This window comes from Saccostrea cucullata, unplaced genomic scaffold (genome assembly GCF_032062105.1).
Source record: "Saccostrea cucullata isolate Sc308-1 unplaced genomic scaffold, CSIRO_AGI_Scuc_v1 ctg901, whole genome shotgun sequence".
NCBI lineage: Eukaryota > Metazoa > Mollusca > Bivalvia > Ostreida > Ostreidae > Saccostrea > Saccostrea cuccullata.
Window position 1 is genome coordinate 81342 of NW_026919797.1, and position 20598 is coordinate 101939.

The 20598-nt window shown below is 32.3% G+C and overlaps 1 protein-coding gene across 1 annotated transcript in view; it reads right to left on the bottom strand.

The window, feature by feature from the left end:
* Positions 1 to 20598, bottom strand: part of LOC134238222 (GTPase IMAP family member 9-like) — a 48205-nt gene that overhangs the window by 24493 nt on the left and 3114 nt on the right. Inside the window, exon 2 of the mRNA XM_062720340.1 lies at positions 12020 to 12134. Within this exon, the coding sequence (XP_062576324.1) occupies positions 12020 to 12125 (106 nt within the window). The 5' untranslated portion in view covers positions 12126 to 12134. The remainder of the gene's footprint in view (positions 1 to 12019; positions 12135 to 20598) is intronic.

A 20598-nucleotide genomic window follows, 5' to 3' on the forward strand; every position in this document is an offset into this window, starting at 1 on the left:
TTTGACCTTGACCTTGGAGATTTTTGTACTTATTTAAAAAAAACTTTAAAATTTGGTGACTTTTAAATTCACAATTGTTTTCCAGTGAGAATACCCTACTTTTGGTGCTATTTAGTTAAATTTGCATTTAAGAAAAGCTTAATCTTTGCTATGTTGCCATACGGGGGCATCAGTGTTTCACAAACACATCTTGTTCTCTCTGAATCTATTTTAAATACAAGTACTCGGGATGCATATTATTTCTCTCTAGCCCGCTTCAACATATTTTAGGTCTATACCAGTTTTTTTCAGGGGCAAAACTTTATAGAATGTTAGAAACGGAAACCCCTCCCCCCTTTTGACGCCATTTTCAAGGCCTCATTTGTTTGGACATTCCGTGTAAAATTTACGATAAAAATTCATAAAACTTCAAGAATGAAGTGAAAATTTCATATTTTGTATAAAAATTGTGTCCCGACACATACCCGAATTAACAGAATTTTTAAATGTCAAATGATCATTTCAAAAAAACATTTCTCAGTTACGCATAGGTTGCAAAAACGTCGTGTTCGAGGTTGCTCCGCCTGGGCATACAATTGCTTACAAAAATGTTACTAATTTATTAAAAAATAAAATTTATGATTGATAGTTTATTCTTATGATAGAAAAGATGATGCTAACTAAATATTTTAAAATTTATTGATGTGCCTAAAGCGGTTTTAAATTTTATGACGCTAGTCCACGAACTTTTTGATAACCCCTCGTATATTTATACAAACTTCAAGTTATCGTTCTTGACTTCCATATTTGGAAAACGTCAAGACCTGTTTGGGCTTTAAAAAGGGGGCGGAGTCTAATTTGTACGGGAAAACTTATCTATGACATCAAGCAAATTCAACTTTTCTTACAAATACCACGAAATGAAGTGATATGCTATTTTAACTTGTAGGAAACCATCACACTACAGTGAGTATTAAGGAAAGCATTGGCCAATCAATTTACCCAGTGTATATTTATCATGTTTATTAATTAATGGGCTTCAAATGAAAAGAATAAAGAAAATAAATATGTAAATAAATATAAAATATGCATCCCGGAGAAAAAAAATAAATAATATATCAATTGCTTTTCAGAATGAACATCGACAAAAAATAAATAAAATATATTATGCTTCCCGGAGAATTAAAGAATATCAAATAAAGAGTCAACCTCTCCTCGTCCTGTAGATAGAGCGTCTGCTCTAGAGTCCCAAAGTAGGGAGTCAATCCTTACGTCTCGGGCTCGAATTCCACTGTGGGACGTGATGACCGATCCTTCAGATGAGACCGTATAAACCGAGATCCCGTGTCGCAGTAGGTGCTGGCACGAATTAGAACCTTCCCTCCTCAACGGCCCTAAGCGCCAAGTAAAGGACAAAACTTGCAGCTCTCCATATGAGTGAAAATTTCTCAAGAGGAACGTTAAACAATATACAATCAATCAATCGACCTCCTCGTCAGTAAAATGTAAATTAATTTTTCTTGTTAAATTAATATTAATAAAAAATAACAATAATTAAGGTCTTACGTTTCGAACGGAAGACCTACTGATTCTGATGATTAAGATTATTCTCCTTATTCTGTTTTTTCCTAGACGCCAACTTTGACGCTTCATATCTTCCTCATTTCTGAATGGATTTTGTTCAAATTTACAGAGCATTTAGACTTTTTGAAAACCTTTTTCGAATACTGTTACATAATTCGGAAATTACCTTCTATTTATGAGTTATTTCCCTTTGATTGAATTTTTCATACCTCGGTATTCCAGACAAAGAAGGCTCAGAGTAGGTAATAATTGGAGCACAAAACCCTTTGAAATTGAAAAGAGGAAGCATTGAAGTTGTGCTCATCGGTTTTTGATTTTTGCATTAAAAATGGCGCTAGAGAGGGGTCAAGAGTTAGAACGCTGAAAACTGCAAAAAAATGACATATTTTCCTTTATATCTTGAAAACTAAAAATATTTTGTTGAGACATGTAGAACAAAAGTTGTGCATAATTGCAGGGGCTTTCATATAATATTATTCAAAAGGGGCTGGACACTACAATTAGGGATTTACGGAACTTGAAAGCTTTTGTTTTATAACTCAAAGCAGGCCATGTTAACAGGTAACGTTTTTTTATTCGGAAAGGAAATCAGACCTCTTTATGTGTATGATTTACACAAACTTCCTACAGTCCCTGAAACGTTCTACTTTCCCAACTGAACGGTGAGCGAACGCTGAACGAACGGTGAACGAACGGTGAACGAACGCAGAGCGAACGGTGAGTGAACGATGTGCGAACGGTGAACACAACTTGGTGAACGATGTGTGAACGGTGAACGGTGAGTGAACGCAGAACGCGAACGGAGCGCGAACGCGAGAGCAAAGTGAACGGTGAACAAACGGTGAACGCAAGATGAACGATTTATTCGGAATGCCTTCGGTCTTTTCCTTGTATTGAAATTATTCTTTTATTCTATAATTCAAATGTCAAAAATAAATATGAATACATAATAGATAAACAAAAGAGAAATAAATAAATAAATAAATAAATGAATAAATAAAAAAATAAATAAATAAATAAATAAATAAAAATTCTAGACGTACGTATGTTTAAATCGATATTTTAATAACATGATTTTAATCGCCGTCAAACGTGTATTTGTTACCGCTTGTAGTTAAAAAATAAATTAATCTTATATAGTGAATAATTATGCTTATTCTTTTAACTAATAAAATAATGTGGACTTAAGAAGATAAAACTACTACTGAGATTAACAATAAATAAATAAATAAATAAATAAATAAATAAATAAATAAATAAATAAATAAATAAATAAATGAATGAATGAATGAATAAATAAATAAATAAATAAATAAAACATTTTTTTCTGCACATACCTATGTTTAAATCGATATTTTAATAACATGATTTTAATCGCCGTCAAACGTGTATTTGTTACCGCGTGTACTTAAAAAATAAATTATTCTACTTATTTAGTAAATAATTATGCGTATTCTTTTCACTAATAAAATAATGTGGACTTCTGAAGATAAGTTCAAGTTCATTTATTTCACTCACACCAACATCAGTGGTACATGAGGTACAATATATAAATTAGTCGTCATAATTGTAAGAAAAATAATAAATATAATTATGATACAATAGCATAAATGAGAGGCATAACATATGTGCAAAGTATAGCAATAAACATACAATGAAAAAAAAAAAGAAAAAAAAAGAAAATAGGGTATGGTAACATTTTCAAACTTATGGAGGACAGACGGTGTCGTTTATTTTAGATATAAATATACAAAGGTTTTTTTTTAAGATTTTAAATTTGTCGTTGACATTGATAAAACTACTACTTACAGAATGAATTAATTACATTATAGGGGGTTGACTCGTCCAAAATACTGAATGAATTAATTACATTATAGGGGGTTGCAACAACCGTACATGTATTTCCGTGCCAAAGCGATTCTGATTAAAATAACGGATTTTTTTTTAAAATTATTTGTTGAGATTGACTGTTATCGTACTGCATAAAAATTCTTGTTTTATTTAAATTCTACAGCAAAATATTCAATATTTATGTGCCTTTTTATTCTTATATGACGATTATTTTAGCTAACTTCTTCATGTATCTGTAGACATTTCCCGGCCGTGATTAACCTCGGTCAAGATGTTGGAAAGAGACATTCAAATTATTTATAATACATGTGTAGATTAAATTTTCAAAACTAAATAAGTAATGTGTTGTCATGGTGTTTATTGAACAAAGAAATGTAGGAGAGAGAGAGAGAGAGAGAGATAACCCCCTCGATTCTCTGATATATGTTGTATCAAATAAAAATTCTAGTTATTTTTCCTAAATATTCCAAGCAATAAAGGTAATCTTTTTTTTTTAGATTAACAAATCCATTTGACAGTAATCATTGGCTTTTATTTTCCATCATCAAGTTCACAGGAAGTCCGTGCTACATTTGTAGTAGCGTGCTTGTGCTGTCAATCAAAATAATTCGACACAGTGGAGGTGTGGAAATCGCGTTTCACGGAACATGCCGAAGGCAAAGAGTCACTTAGTATTTCAAGAAATTTTCATGTTTTTCTAGATCTGATTTTTGCATTCCTGCGGAAAAAAAATAATTCGAATATATACTTGTAAGGATAAAGTTTTAAATTGAATGTGAAACATATTCCCTGCCAATTTAAAATACTACTGTCGGCACAAGTTTATACTAAAATACTTTTGTTTAATGACTGTTTGATGTTGGTTTTTTAGACTGATTTTCTTATGTTAAAATACAAATTAAATATTAATTAAAATATACTGAAAAAAACTCAATAAGAATTTTATTTCGGGAGAAAAGCACCGGGGGGGGGGGGGGGGGTCTTAATTATACTGAATAGCAAAAACATATTTTTAAACATATGTTTAGGTACGGTGAAGGAAGGAATTTTTCTTCTCTAATAATAGAATATTTTAAACAGTTGGTCTTTTCTAAAATTTAAAACCACACCATCAATTTAATTAGCTCTAGAGATATTTAATTAACTGAATATTTGCAGTACTGTTCATAATTCTCAAACCTACCGGTAGTTTTAATACGCGTAGAAATAATTTTTTTTATGTTTTCTTTGTCCTGTAAAAGACTTGGATTAATTATTATACATCCATTAATAATTTGTCCTCTTTAAAATTACATCAAATTGATGCCGTGCGTGAAGCATTTGTACATTGCCTTTTTTTAAATTTAATATTTTAGCATCGTTCTACATACATGTAGGTACTTAATGTATTAATTATTTTCCAGGGAAAATTCATGAAATAAGTAACAGCTTAGTTATAATAATAGAAAAATATAAATATCATAGATAATTTTTGCAATGAGATAATTATTTTCAAACACGATATCTTATTTATTAATTAAAAAACATGTAAATCCTTACCATCACAAAGATAAGTCCTTTCACTTCGGAGTTCCGAATGATAATAAAGACTGAACGATAAGTGAACGGTGAACGCAAGGTGAACGCAAAATAAACGGAACGAAGAGCGAACGGTGAACGTTTTGTGAACGGTGAACGCGAGCGCACGGTGAACGGTGAACGGAATACTGTGAACGAAGAGCGAACAGTGAACGCACGCTGAACGAACGGTGAACGCACGGTGAACGAACGGTGAGCGAACGGAAAAATGGGAAAGTAGAACGTTTCAGGGACTGTATAAATAATATACCCTATGGTATTTACTGTTAAGTTTCTTCTAAAAAGGTCTTTATATATGCTCTACGGTTCACTATTAAATTATGTATAAAAACTTGTCCTTTCTTTTCTATGTATTATCAATTAATTTTATAGTGAACACGTCTTCATCGGATGTATTCAATCTATCTTTCTACGTTAATTATTATTATAAATAACTTTAAACTTAATTAATCGAATAATTCACGATCATTTATTTGATCTCTACGTTCGCCTAGATGTTTGTAGCAGTTAGGTAATCTAACGCGCGAATCCCACGCTGCCGATCGAGGTCACCAGTGTACAAGCCACCTCTTGTCGTAAACAAAGCAAGTGTCTGTGATCTTGTTTAAAATCCATTGTGTACAAAGACCTATCAATAAATTGAAAATTGTGTTTTTAATTAATCGAATCAATAAGAATACTTCACCGATCTTGCATTAAATTCCTAGCACTGGTGCATAAAATCATTTTGAATTTTGATCGCTTTCTTTGACCTGTTCACGCAAAATTATTTCTCTATTCCGTGTTAATGTATTTTATCAAAATTGTAATTGAAAAGGGTCTTCGGCAAATAATTATAATTATAATTGGATGGTTTTGAGATGGCAATGTACTAAATGTACATTTTGGTTTTACCATCACTCTTTTGTTTCTCCATTATTTTTTAACGTACGTGGCCACAGAGAGCCGCAGGCATGTCGAATGTTAAAAATATACCGTGTATTCCAATATTAGAAATTGGCTTTGAAATCATGTCACCTCTTTCATATTACCGAATGACGGGTATTTTTTTTTTAGGTTAATAAATCCGTACAATTTAAATGCGTAAAATTTCACATAATTTAAAAAAGGGCTCGTATAAATTTTTAACATGGTATGTGTAAAAGTAATGCTAATTGCTATTAAGCTCACTCCATGGAGGCTATATAATTAGTATATACTGTTAGTATTTTGAGCACTTTTAAGCCAATCATCAATTGGAATCATACAGATAAATCTCAATTAACTTGTATATAAATTATACAAACATCGTCAATTATTTAATCAGTTAGACCTGCGTGGTTAATATTTTTTTAGTATTTTTTTCGAGACACTTTCTTCTGCTTACGCTGTACTTGAAAACTTTCACTTCAGTTATGTTAGTTTGAGTTGGCTTTCTTTGTTTTCCGTAAATATACCAGACGTGCACGTGTGCCTAGCTTTTTTGTTTAAAAACATGAATAAATGAAGGGTACATTGCTCATGTATATAAAGGTAATTAAAAAAAATCATTATGTAATTAGTTGCATTGTTTATATTGTTATATCAATTTAATAACTCTCTCCCTCTCCCTCTCTTTCTTTCTTTCTCTCTCTTACATAGGGTTTTTGGACACATTATTTGTACGTTAATGCATTCAATGTGACCAGGAATTTTACGTCTGATGTTTCTTTTTATTTTTACGTACATATTCAATTCGTAAAGATCAACGTGTAAAAATTTAAATCATCATTTCTGACCGAAATTCGTAAAAATATACAGCAGTAGAATTACCCTTTAAATGGTATTTTATTTCACTCTGTCTCATATTTTTGTTAATCAATCGTATTTGCTTGTGCATTTATTCATTTCAAATTTGATGACTGATGGAATCAAGGGCTTTGTATCGCTTTCATGCAAACACCTACCCCGACACTAGACCTTGATTTATCCGATTTCATCCATAGGATCAGTCTCCACGCATCATTTCACAAGTCTCCAAATTTCAAATAAAACATTCTCATTGAACTTTGATGCCTTCCCATAAAAATGGCCGGGTATATATTGTTTGTCATGTACATCTGTTGCAACCACTATTTTAAAAACGACCACTATTGAAATAATTATATCAAAAGTTGTTGAGAGTGCATTTCAATAGCAAACATAGTTAGTAACCACTATTGAAATACAACCACTATTGAAATAATTATATCAATAGTGGTAAAGAGTGCATTTCAAAAACAAACATAGGTAATAACCACTAATGAAATACAACTTCTTTAGAAATAATTATATTATTAGTGGTTGAGATTGCATTTCAATAACAAACATAGGTAATAACCACGATTGAAATACGACCACTATTGAAATAATTATTTCAGTAGTGGTTGAGAGTGCAATTCAATAACAAACATTGGTTAAAACCACTTTTGAAATATGACTACTATTGAAATAATTATTTGAATAGTGAGTGAGAGTCAATTTGAATAACAAACATAGGTTGCAACCACTAGTGAAATAATGTTCACTTTTGAAAAAAAAGTTTTCAATATGGATAAAATTGTTGATTTGAATAGTGCTTTGAACAATGAATCCAATATATATTGAAATAATTATTTCAAAAGTTGCTGACACGGTGAAACTTTTCTTACAATACTGGTAGTATTTCAATAGTGCTTGAAACCTCTGGTTACCATATTAAAATGCACTCGCACTAACTAATAAATAATTATTTCAATAGTGCTCGTATTTCAATAGTGGTTGAAACCTATGGTTGTTATATAGAAATGCACTCTCACCCACTATATAAAAAAAAATATTTCAATAGTGGTCGTATTTCAATAGTGGTTACTATTTTTTTTTTTTATTGAAATGCACTCTCACCTACTATTGAAATAATTATTTCAAGAGTGGTCGTATTTCAATAGTGGTCTCTAACTATGTTTGCTATTGAAATGCACTCTCAACCACTCTTGATATAATTATTTTAATATTGGTCGTTATTTCAATAGTGGTTGCAACATATGTCTTACATTTTCCTTCTGTCCCTCTGTCCTGCATTGCGTTTACCTCAGTTCAAAGCTCAATTTTAAAGAAACTATTCAATTTCTTTTATATTAAACGTCCTATTCTGATAAACATTGATGATAGTTTTTTTACCGCATCAACATATTTTGACTTTGACCTTTCCTTTGAACTTAATCTCACTTTTTAAAAATCTGCCTAAAGAGACCATTGAAGATTGTATCATCAAACTTCATGTGCCGATATGTACTAATATGTGCCGATACGTACTATAGGCTACACGTTTGTAACTGCATCAACATTTTGTTTTACCTTTCCTTTGACCTTAACTTAATTTTTTTCAAGTTATTGTATAACTCAGAAACATACCATTCAAGATTGAGTATTATTTTACTTCTGATGGAGATACATACATTTTTTTATACTTTGACCGCTCCTTTCATCTTTTTCTTACTTTACCTAATTTAGTTAGTATTTAGCTCAGTTTTGAAGAAAGCATTTATATTTTTACTCAACTTCATATGCTGATACACACTTACGAGAGCTATCCAAACCCTTGTGTAGAACAGATGCTCTAACCACTGTGACACACGGGCGACCTGCAGTTTTGAAGAATCCATTCAAGACATTTTTATCAAACTTTAGTGACCTGATACATTTTGATCTTGCACTTCCCTGTGACCTTGACCTCACTTGTCTTTAATTTGTAATTTGCTTAGTATAAAAGAAACCATTTGAGATATTTTTTATGTAAGCTTATGCTAAAATGCATTATCTGAACGGAATTTTATAATCTATGTCCATTTTTACGATTAAGATTTTTAAGAAACTATTCAAGATATTCTCAACAAACGTCATACACTTATACAGATTTAACGTTGTATTATTTACTTATGTACACCCGGCGGGGTATTCATGTCCTATAGATATATTTCTCGTTAAATCATTATGTAAATCATAGTTTTGAACCTAAAAAATTCTTTCGATTCGATATATGTTCAGAATAAAATTTTACTGAACATATTCAGTATTTTGGACGAGTCACTGTTACTGACAGAGAAACTTTAAATTCTCAACCGTATTTGTACCAGTGAAACATAGCTGATATAATGCAAGGTGGGGCAGAACCTTGACTCAAGTTCAAGGTCACTTAAGATAAGATGTTTTGGGAGGATATATGGACTAAAAGAATATCTAAAAAACATACGTAAACTTTTCCAGTCAGTAACATACAGATGATGTATTTTTATTACAGAGTTTGTCATTGCTTGTCGCAAGGTCATTTAGAAAGTTCAAGTTCATGCACAAAACATTCCTTTACAGTCTTTTTCCTGGCAAAAAATTGTAAGTTGCTTCCTTAACAAGCTTTTAGGTTGCTTACTTATATAATTTTAGAATGGTTTGACCTAGACTCAAGGTTATATCTTCCTTTCCGTAGCTCCAACGGAAAACCTATTCGTTGCTTTGCAACGAGCTCGACTCTAGTTAAAATATATAATGCTTCCCGGAGAATTAAAGAATATCAAATAAAGAGTCAACCTCTCCTCGTCCTGTAGATAGAGGGTCTGCTCTAGAGTCCCAAAGTAAGGAGTCAATCCTTACGTCTCGGGCTCGAATTCCACTGTGGGACGTGATGACCGATCCTTCAGATGAGACCGTATAAACCGAGGTCCCGTGTCGCAGGAGGTGCTGGCACGAATTAGAACCCTCCCTCCTGAACGGCCTTAAGTGCCAAGTATAGGACAAAGTTTGCAGCTCTCCACCGGCAAGTTGTGCGACTCCATATGAGTGAAAATTTCTCAAGAGGAACGTTATACAATATACAATCAATCAATCGACCTCCTCGTCTGTAAAATGTACATTAATTTTTTTTCTTCCTAATTTAGAAGACCGATAATTCTGATGTAGATTTCCATTATTTTAAACAATATGTAAACTGAGATAAAAGAAATGAAATAATATAAAAAAAACACGCATCTATTTTTCTAATGTTTTTTGAGAAAATGAAATTATACAATTTGATCAAGACACATTTTTTTCTTTTCTCCTCTTTTTTAAAAATCACCAGAGGTATTTTAACAGCTATGATTTTTTTTTCAATTTGTGCATTAAAAAATGCATTAGCCGATCAATATATCGAATAAATATTTATTATGCTTATTAATGGATTGTGTATATCGTTTAACGTCCTTCCCGAAAAAAAATTCACTTGTATGGAGATGCCACCACTTGCAGGTGGAGAGCTGTAGATTTTTTCCTATATTCCGCACTGAGGGCCATTGAGCAGGGAAGGATCTTTTTCGTGACAGCAGCCACTGCAACACAGGGCCTTGGTTTAAACTGTTTTATCTAAATGACTTCCAACATGTACAGTGGGATTCGAACCCGCGACAAAATTATTGACTCCTTACTTCCCGACTCTAGAGCGTACGCTCTAACCACTTCGCTACGAGGTCAACTGTTTATTAATTAGTGAAAGTCAATTGATTGATTGTATATTGTTTAACGTCCCACTCGAGAATTTTTCACTCATATGGAGACGCCATCACTTGCCGGTGAAGGGCTTCAAATTTTGACCTTTACTCGGCACTCAAGGCCATTGAGAAGTGAGGGATCTTTATCGTGCAAACGCCTGCCGCTGACACGGGGTCTTGGTTTTTAAGGTCACATCCGACGGACTTGCAACTTTCACTTCAAAGTGCCCAGAGCATGGCGAAGGAACAGTTGTTACCAATTTTATCTACTAGGTCAGTCGCAGCCGAGATACGAACTCACGACCTTCCGATCACGGAGCGAGCGATCTACCGATTGAGCTACCGCGAACGGTAAATTGACCTCTAATAAAAAGAATAAAGAAAATAAATACGTAAATGTGCATGCAATATGCTACTCGTAAAATAAAAATAAATTAATTGCTTTTCATACTCAAATTTAACAAAAATAATTTTAAAAAATATAAAAAATGCTGCCTGGAGATTTAATATATATCAAATAAAATCATAATTTAAGAATCATTTTAATATTAGATTTTTACTGTAAATAAACACATGTAACATTTACAATGTTAAGATTCATATTGAATAACAAATTGGTCGAATGGCTGACTACATGTAGTTAACACATTTCATCGTTTATTCCATTTGACAGATATGTTTGCTCTTTTGATTGGTCGATGCACTCGGTATTTAATCGCTAATCCTGATTGACACCTATGTTATTTTATATGGAGGGCTTTCTGGGACAGCTACTGAATTTGGTTTTTTTCTGGTTTCGGCGGTCAGCTCCGTAGCTGGTTCGCTTTGGCTGCGCTCCGGGTTCGCTCTGGGTCAGCCCTAAAGGACCCAAGCATACCTGAAGCGGGCCCATAGGTCGAACCAAGAGTGGACTGCTGGTTCACCTTCTTATAGGTTGTGAAATACAAATTTTTAAAGGTTATCACTTGAACCGTCTTAAGATTGGTTAATTTGGATCTTTAAACTCGAAACTCGAATCTCGAATCTCGAGTAAGCCATCTGGGCTTTCGTATAAACCACTGTCAATGTTTCTTAACAGAGGACTTATATTGCCTGATGTACAATCCAAATATGAATTTTGACTTAATAAAAAATTATTAAATTAAAATCATTATAGTAAATCAAAGTTTTTACCTTAGACTATCAAAGTTTTCATAGTAAACACTGTGGTAAATCAGAGTTTTAATATTTATTACATTCGTAAATCTAAGTGTTAAACTGAAAACTATAGTAAATCAAACTGCCAAAGTTATCAATAAAGTAAATCAACGTTTTCATAGTGTCAAACTTATCATTAAAGTTCACTTTGGTATTTTTATTCAAATAGTTTAGTGTTTAGCAGTGTTGTAAGTTTATGTAAACTTTCTCTAAAAAATACTTTATTAAATGTTGACCAAATTTCATGATTTTTACTGTCTTTTATGGAGCAAAGATAAATGCCTCAAAAATTATTTTCAAACAATTCTCGACATTCAGCTGTATAAATTACATACCTTGTACAGCATGTCCTTGGTATGACAATTCCAGCACAAGATATGATATCACCATACAGAAGGATATCTTCCATTTTTTCATGATAGCAAGACTTAAATTGTCCATGTACTATTCCTGTAAAAGTAAAATTCTGTATAGCAATCGATATTCGTCGATTTACTTCCGAATCGATAGCAGTAAAATAAATTCCAATATTGCTGTCCTTAATTTATGTTTTTCCTCATCTTACTTTCAATCCAATTTATATGTTTGATTCCTAAAGACATGCTTAAAACAACCATATAGATAGAAAAGTATCTTTTAGAGAATTTTAACTTCATACTTAAGGAATAACTTATTTTCGATTTCATGATGTGATCAGTGGATTTAGTTACATGATAATTTGCATGAATATCGAAGGCGTTTATGCAAAAAAACTATCACACAAGCCAATCGATTGATCATCGTAACGAAATATAAATAGAAATAAGACAGGTATTCCTTGTATTCACATGATATTGATACCGCCAATCCACGTGCTAGGAGACCGGCTTCTTGTCTCTGTTTGTCCTGCCCTGCATGTACGGTAACTTTTCTTTACCGCACCTATCGATGAACCAGTACATTGATGGAGATACATTAACTTTCTATAAATTTATCTCGAACAAAGACATTGGAAATGTTACTTTAAGATCATAAAGAAAATCAATATGAAACTATAAGACTTCAGTTGGCTTTGCATTAGAGTTTATGTAATTGTACAACAGACAACATTTGAGCAAAGCTCAAATGACTTTTAAATACGTCAGATTTCCATCACAAGATATTGTTTTAAACAAAATATTGATGAAACCTAGTGAAACAAATTACTTATATAGCGTTCAACATGGGCAGTTTACATTGGGTAGTCCAATATTGTATTCTAGTTAGGGATTGGAGGTTGTAATTTATTTAGATTAAGTATCAGATTGTTACTAACATATTGATGATAATTTTTTCAATAACCTGGTAGGATTGTTGAAATAAAGCAAAATTATATTTTATAATGCCCTACCTCAATATTATCCTCCCTTTAATCTATCCAGAAACAGGGGGAACGGCCCAAAAGACCCCCTCAAGCTCGGCACTTTGCAGCAGATTCACTCATATGCCTCAAATGATTTGACAGTTCTATGGTTTATTGAATGTCGTTATCATCCGAGGTTTGACGATTAGACCTCATAATAATCTGTCAATTTACAGCGTGTAAACAAGATATAAGAACCAAACAAAATATAATTCTGGTTTATATTTTTTTTTTTCTTTATCAAAAATGGAAGTTGTAAAAAAAAAATAACGTCAAATAAATTTTCTAAGGACACATAAAATAACGTCATTTTTATGATACCAAATTTTACACCGACACACAAGGTGCAAAGTCTACGCATCCATTCATGAGTATGCGGATGTCGTAGTTGATTTACGGTACCGACGTACACAACCAGTTTATAACTTGGAGTCTCGTCGTCTTTGTATCTTTTGAACTTAACGTATATCCCCTCCCCCGTTTGTTACCGGTGTAAAGACGAATAATGACCCCCATCGAATAATGACAGGGGGGTCATTTTTCAACGACAAAAAATGACCCCCACCCGTAGAAAAAAATCATTTTTTGTAGAAAAAGAGTTCTAGGGGGTCATTATTTTATATGTTAGTCCTATAAGATAATGACCCCCATTGAAAAATGACCCCCTTTAAAGTGATACAAAATATACACTCTTTGATATCTTTTTTACAGCGAAACTAATTTTTACATTTTCTGTAACCAGGAAAATACAAAAAGTCGTATGAAATAATTAAGATATTCATGTAGTCTTTCAATGCTAAAATTGTGTTTGAAAAGAGATTCTTTAATTATCAAGCAAATAAAATTTCTTTTTAATATTCCTCCTTATACGAGGGCTGTTCAATAAATAATGTCCTGAACTATATGACATACATTACAAATATCATATGACATTAAACTTGACTTTCTCTCATTATTGAATCTTTCATGAATTTATAACAGTTTATGTGACCACTTTTCATTACATAGTTTCATCGTGAAAAGCTGGGAAACAAGGGCTTTTCGAGACACTGCATTATAAATGAATGGTAAAGAATCATTAAACTAGAGTGAAAATAAAAGCTTCGTTAAAGCTGCCGTAAAACTTGTTAAAAATCCCAAAGAAATATTTACTGAAATATGTGACATTTACAGCAACCAATGCCTGTTTTATTGACAAAAGAGCAGGTGGATTTCAATGATAAAAAATTATATAATGGACATAAAAAATGGGTACCCCCCTTGCCAACAAAAATTATAACAACTTATGTACTGTTCGCCAAATTTCAACAAATAATATCTGATGATGTATGATAGACTTTGAGACACAAAGCAAATTTGATAGACATCACATCGGGGGTAGTTTACACTGTATTTAAGAAACGTTTGACGGTATAAAAGCTTGGTACTCAAAGGTCACCTTATATTTTTAAAAAATTAGTTAAAACGACAGTGTTTACGAAAGTCTTAACAATTATTTTAAAATATCAGTAATTGTAGTTATCCACGTTTGTTTTATTTTCAAACAGATATCGAAACATGAATCTATTGCTTAAAACCTTAAAAACAAAATTTACCATAAGATGTACTTGATAAAAACGGCGAATGTCTGACAAGAGCACAGGTATGCAAGAGCACAAAGACAGATTTATATGTGATTTTCTTAAACATTAGTGGTATTGTTGTTCAAAATCGCATTCGGAAAGACAGTTTAATTTCTGGTTGAGTCGAGAAAGCACTTTTTTGGCCAAAAAATCAAAAGGTTTATTAGAGGAAGGACCCATAATCAGGAATCCACTACATTGAATTTCTTCAAGCCAGCGTCCAAGCCCGCATGCCCTGAAGAGCAAAGGGGTTTTCGGGATAAACAGAGACTTAATATTTTTTCACATTAACAATGTTCGCCAGATCTTTGACCTTTTGACTTGTTCCTAATTCCAAACTTGGAAAAAACACCTTTCAGAAGGAAGAAACAAGTTCGGGAAAATATTGGATCTGCCATTTTCCAGTATACTAAGGGTCATACCCAAAAATGAGTTCTACAACCGATCAGAAATTGGATAAAAATGTTACGGACATGTATTTTACTTAAAAGAGATTAATTAGTAAAATCATGAAGAATAAATCATTGAAAAGCGTCTTTTGCTTCTTTCTGAACACCGAGGACATTATTTATTGAACAGCCCTCGTAATGTTTGCTTAAAGAATGATATTCCACTTGTTTTAGAAACCAAACCATGCAAAATCGGGTTGAAATACTCTTTAATAGGAAAAATTAAATTTTCCATCATTTCAACTTTTAGTTTGTTTAAGTTTGGCAAATCCTATTTGACAATGAAAGAGGAAGAAATTTTTACCCCCCCCCCCCAAAAAAAAAAAAAGAACATTACGTTAAATCAAAAAAAAAAAAATAATAATAGATGAAAAGCAAAAATATAAATAAAACTCTATACCTTTCAATAATTCTGAAAGAGGCTCTAGATAAAATATTGAAATGAAGTTAAGCCTTCACACAAGTACTATCATATCATGATTTTCTTCGCCATGATCAAAGCATACTTTAAATGTTGGTGGAGGTATACTTGAAAGTATTGTGGCAAAGTAACAGTTAAAAATTAGTAGAATAGTAGATTATTTTTAGCTTATTTTTAATTCCTTCTTATAGAAAAATAAAAGTAGGGTGTTTTTTTTTGGCTTTTGTTCAATATCGACTTCCTCCTAAATAAGAAAGGGGTTGGTGTAAGTATAAGACCTAAAAATATGCTCTGTAAAGCTATGGACTAGTATAAAATACACTGTTATTCTAATGCAAAAACTATACATGTAGACATAAACTTTTGATTTAGCACACAGCATTCATTACATTTCTTCTAACGTAGAACCTACTTCGTATGACATCATAACTTGTAAATGTGTTAAACCTGTGCTAACCCATTAAGACGTCATAATTAATTCAATGCCACTTTTTCCCGTACTTTACAGCTTCAATAAAAATGGTAGAAAATACTGCATTATGAAATTCACAGAATTCAATCATGCCAACGTAATCTTGATTCAATTCATATATTTTTTGGTTTATAATGCTTAATGGCAATATATTTCTGGAATAAGAGAAAATATGTAGACATCTTTTATTTACTGGATCTAGACCTGAAGTTGACAAACCTAAGACTATCTAGTGTAATGAAATTACAATGTACATACTACTTTCGTAATAATTTGAATGGTATGTAACCATTTTGAAGGAATGCATAAATCGTAAGAAATCTTTAGTTGCCAGCTATATAGTGTAATATCTTGAAGAAATGTGTCTAAGTCAAAGATGTACGTGTTGTAGATCGTTTGATCGTGTGTACATTTTTGTGATATCTATAATGAAATGATGTGCGTTCCATTTAACAATTATTTGTTACCTATTCATATTTTTGGTGGTGTTTGATTACAATTTTTATATTAAATATGATCTTTTTAAAGAAAAAGTACAATTTCTGATAAATATTTATTCTGAAAGTAACCCCAAACAGTCATTTAATTATTAAATCCCATGTAAGTGCAAAAAGGTCAAGAATATGAGTATCGGTAAATAGCCTATCTTTCATTAGTTAGAGGGGAAAGGTATATATTTAAATCATTTTTTGTAATCATTTGGCTATGTTCTTCATCATATTGAAGATTGAAAACATTGTGACAAAGACGTCTAAAATTATTTACAAATATAGGGTGAATAATTGACTAAAAATAATAGAGTTCATTTGACTATATTTTTTTAATGGTGGACTTATCTTTTATGTTAATTGAAAAAAAAAGAAATTATTCTTGATAAAATATTGTTTAATATTATTCAGTTTAAAAAGTTTATAAACGACGATGTTTGAAGAAGTACTTTTGTGATTTTACATATTCCCTTTATGACAAGTACCCCTAAAAATATTTGAAAATGTGAAGTCGCAGTATGTAAATACCATACCAAGTTTCACAGCCTGTTCTATATTAAAAAACAAGGAAACATATCATGATATCTTAACTGATTGATAAGCAAGTACTAATTTATCATTTTGAAAAGTTTGAAAATCTTGTGACAAAGACTTTCCTACATAGGTTCTTCCTTAATTCTTGTTTTACTCCACCCTTTTACTCAGTTCTGAGTATATTTTTCAGAGAATTTAATATGAAAATCAGAACAAACATTTTCATTGTTGTAACGTCTTCTTTATAATGTATATTAATATGAAAAGTTAATTAAAGACCATTTCTTTTTATGTCCCCGTAATCGAAGATTCGGGGGTATATAGTTTTATCGTGTTCGTCTGTATGTCCGTCTGTCTATCTGACGGTTTGTTTGTCCGCAAAAACCTTAACCTTTCCCATAACTTTTCATTTATTGGAGCTATGACTTTCATATTTAATATGTATATTCCTTGTGACAAGACCTTACTTTTGGTACCACCAAATTTGACCTTTTGACCTTGACCTTTATCCCTTTTTACACAAAAATGACAAATTTTTACATTGGCCATAACTTTTAAACGGTGGATACTAGTACTCTCATACTTCAAATATGTAGTTTTTTGGCATTTCCTTTCGTTGGATACTATAAACCTTGACCTTGGAGTTTTCCGTACTTATGATTTTTTTTACCTTGGTCATAACTTTTGAACGGTAAGGGCTAGGGTATTCATACTTCACATATGTTATCCTCGTTACATTAAACATTTTCTTAAGAAATCATCAACTTTGACCTATCCTTAGCCATTACTTTTGAACAAGTGGTGCTAGGGCTTTCCTATTTTGCAGTTGTGTTTCTTGTGAGAAGACCCTACTTTGGGTAAAAATATATTTAAATTGCATTTGAAAAAAAGTTTAATCTTCGCTATGTTGCCATACAGGAGCATAGCTGTTTCACAAACACATCTTTTTATATATGAGATTTGCGGATAAGAGATGGATACCTCAAAGCGTAACAGACGGACGGACGGACATCCCAATCACTATATACCCTCCCGCTTTTCAAGCGGAGGATATAATGATATATAATACTGCTGATTTTTTCTGTCAGTTCGATGATTTCCACCATCAAAAAACAATGTTTACCTAACCCGTAAGGCTTGATAAATCTTTTACTCCTTTAGATTCTGAATCATTGCATTTACCTTTAAATATAGCTATAATTGTATAATGTTATGAGATCAACATCTCATCAGTTTATTCCCAATAAGCTCAGGTGAGCATTTTGGCCAATATGCTTCTTTATCCAATTTTTTTTTGCCCCCTAAAAATTTAAGCTTTAATCTACAGGGGGTCATTTTTCTACGGGGGTCATTTTTCTTCACGTGGGTTCTGCAAATTTTTAGGGAAGTGACACTTTTTCTACGGGCAAAAGGGTCATTTTTCTACGTCGAATAATGACCGGGGGTCATTTTTCGCTGTCGAAAAATGACCCCCGGTCATTATTCGATGGGGGTCATTATTCGTCTTTACACCGGCACCTATGTATTGGAAAGATAACAATTTGTACTGAGGGATCTTATACCCGTCTATTCCTCTCTTCGACGGGAGTAAATCAATTCATTTTTGAGGTTAGGGTTAGGATTAGTTTTTTGAAAGATAAATAACAAATAAAATCTTTCCATGACTAAAATATGATTTTTTTTTCAAAGTGCGTTATTTTGCTCCCAAATTTTTTACGCACTTTGAAAATTTTTCAAAGTGCGTTGATTTTGTCCCAATTTTAACGTACTTTGAAAAATGTTTCAAAGTGCGTATTTTTTTCAAATTGCCTTGCCACAACGCTGATTGCTACCAGTAGGGTGACCCCGATCGTCTCTTTGCTCACATTTGACATTGGAGTGAGAAGAGCTCAAGAACTTGGGCCTGTTCCCCGTGTGTGTGTGTGGGGGGGGGGGGGAGTGGATAAGCGTCTGTGAAGTTGACTTCCGAATTGAGGAGAGATTCGGGAAATTTTCCTTTACAAATACAAATATATAGCCCCACTTCTGGAGTAGTTATGCACAGCGGCCTGTGGACGTCAAGTCTCTGGCTGAGGAGCTAATTCAAAATTTTGCAGTAAAGACCTTGACTTCGGGACTTTCTCTGTGATCGAGCACCGAAATGACATTGGTAACGAACCTCCCCTATAGTAGCGAGTGAACCGCACCCCTGCTGATTTTCATGGTGCACGGACTATATATTCCTGAATAAGACATGTACCCTTTACAACTCATTGAGCAGTGTATGGATACGCTAGCAAGAAACCGCTGGTCATTTCAAACTTAATGCTAATGCGGGCTATTGACAAATTAAAATAGCTCCAAAAGATCGAAAACACACCGATCTTATTTTCAAGTACGGTTTATCCGAATTTACCAGAAGAGGGTTCAGTCTGTGTACACAGTACACTTAAGGTGTGCAATGAAACTATCGACTTTTTTGTGATTAAAATAAAATTCTTAATTAGGATGGTGATTATTTCGAGTACATTGTTTATATCGGATAATTATAATTATGGTAAATATATATTGAGGACATTTAGATTTTATATAGATAGTCACTTGATGCGGTATTCACGTAACTTAAGCACATTTACTTGCAATTATGAGATGACCTATAAATATAACTATTAGGTTATATTATGGTAATTTTTCAAACCGATTTTAAGTATTGAGGGATGGGATATGGTTTGGAGGTAATCACCAAAATTTAGCATTTTTACATATTTATGTACCCTGCATAGATTTTGATAATGGCAACCTCGCTCAAATAGTGCTCAAAGTTTAACTCAAGCCAGCAAAAACCGTTACAACCAATAAGAAAAATCTGTATATTATTTTATCGTAATTATTTTAACTTTCCAATGGTGCAAGATTTATTCTGATATTTGCAGTATTTGCTAAGTATTTAATGTTTTTTTTTAAATACTATACTTGTTTTACACGTCAGTTGCGTAGAAATTCGTATACAGTATGCCATGTAAGGGGTTAAGGCTACAATCAGATTATCCACTTGCCTATACATTGTGATATCATCGTAAACTTAATCCCATGTTTACCCCTTTATCTCATGCATATAGCTCATGTGTAATCATTTTTGTTTCCCAGAGTTGTGACGTCACAAATGGTTTTGTGTTAGCGCAATGAAGTAAAATGGGTTGAACTGCTATATATAACAAAATGTGTAAAACATTGATTATGAAGTTTTTAACATAGGACAAAAAGAATCTCCAATTATTAAAGTTGGATATGATTTTTATGCAACTTAAGTCGATACGTGTTGGGAATAAAAAACACAACTAATCTGATAAAAATCAAATTTAAATGACATATATAAGGTGAATTTGAGAGGTATCGATTTCTTCAATTCTACAATGTATTGACGTATGTATTTTAATCTATTTAAAGATAGAATTGAGGTCGAAGAAATGAATTGAAACACGCAAAATCTTTTAATATATACATTTTGTAGTTAGTAGGTTGTATAAATAGTTACGTATTTTTCAAGATGGTTAAATACCAAGGACAA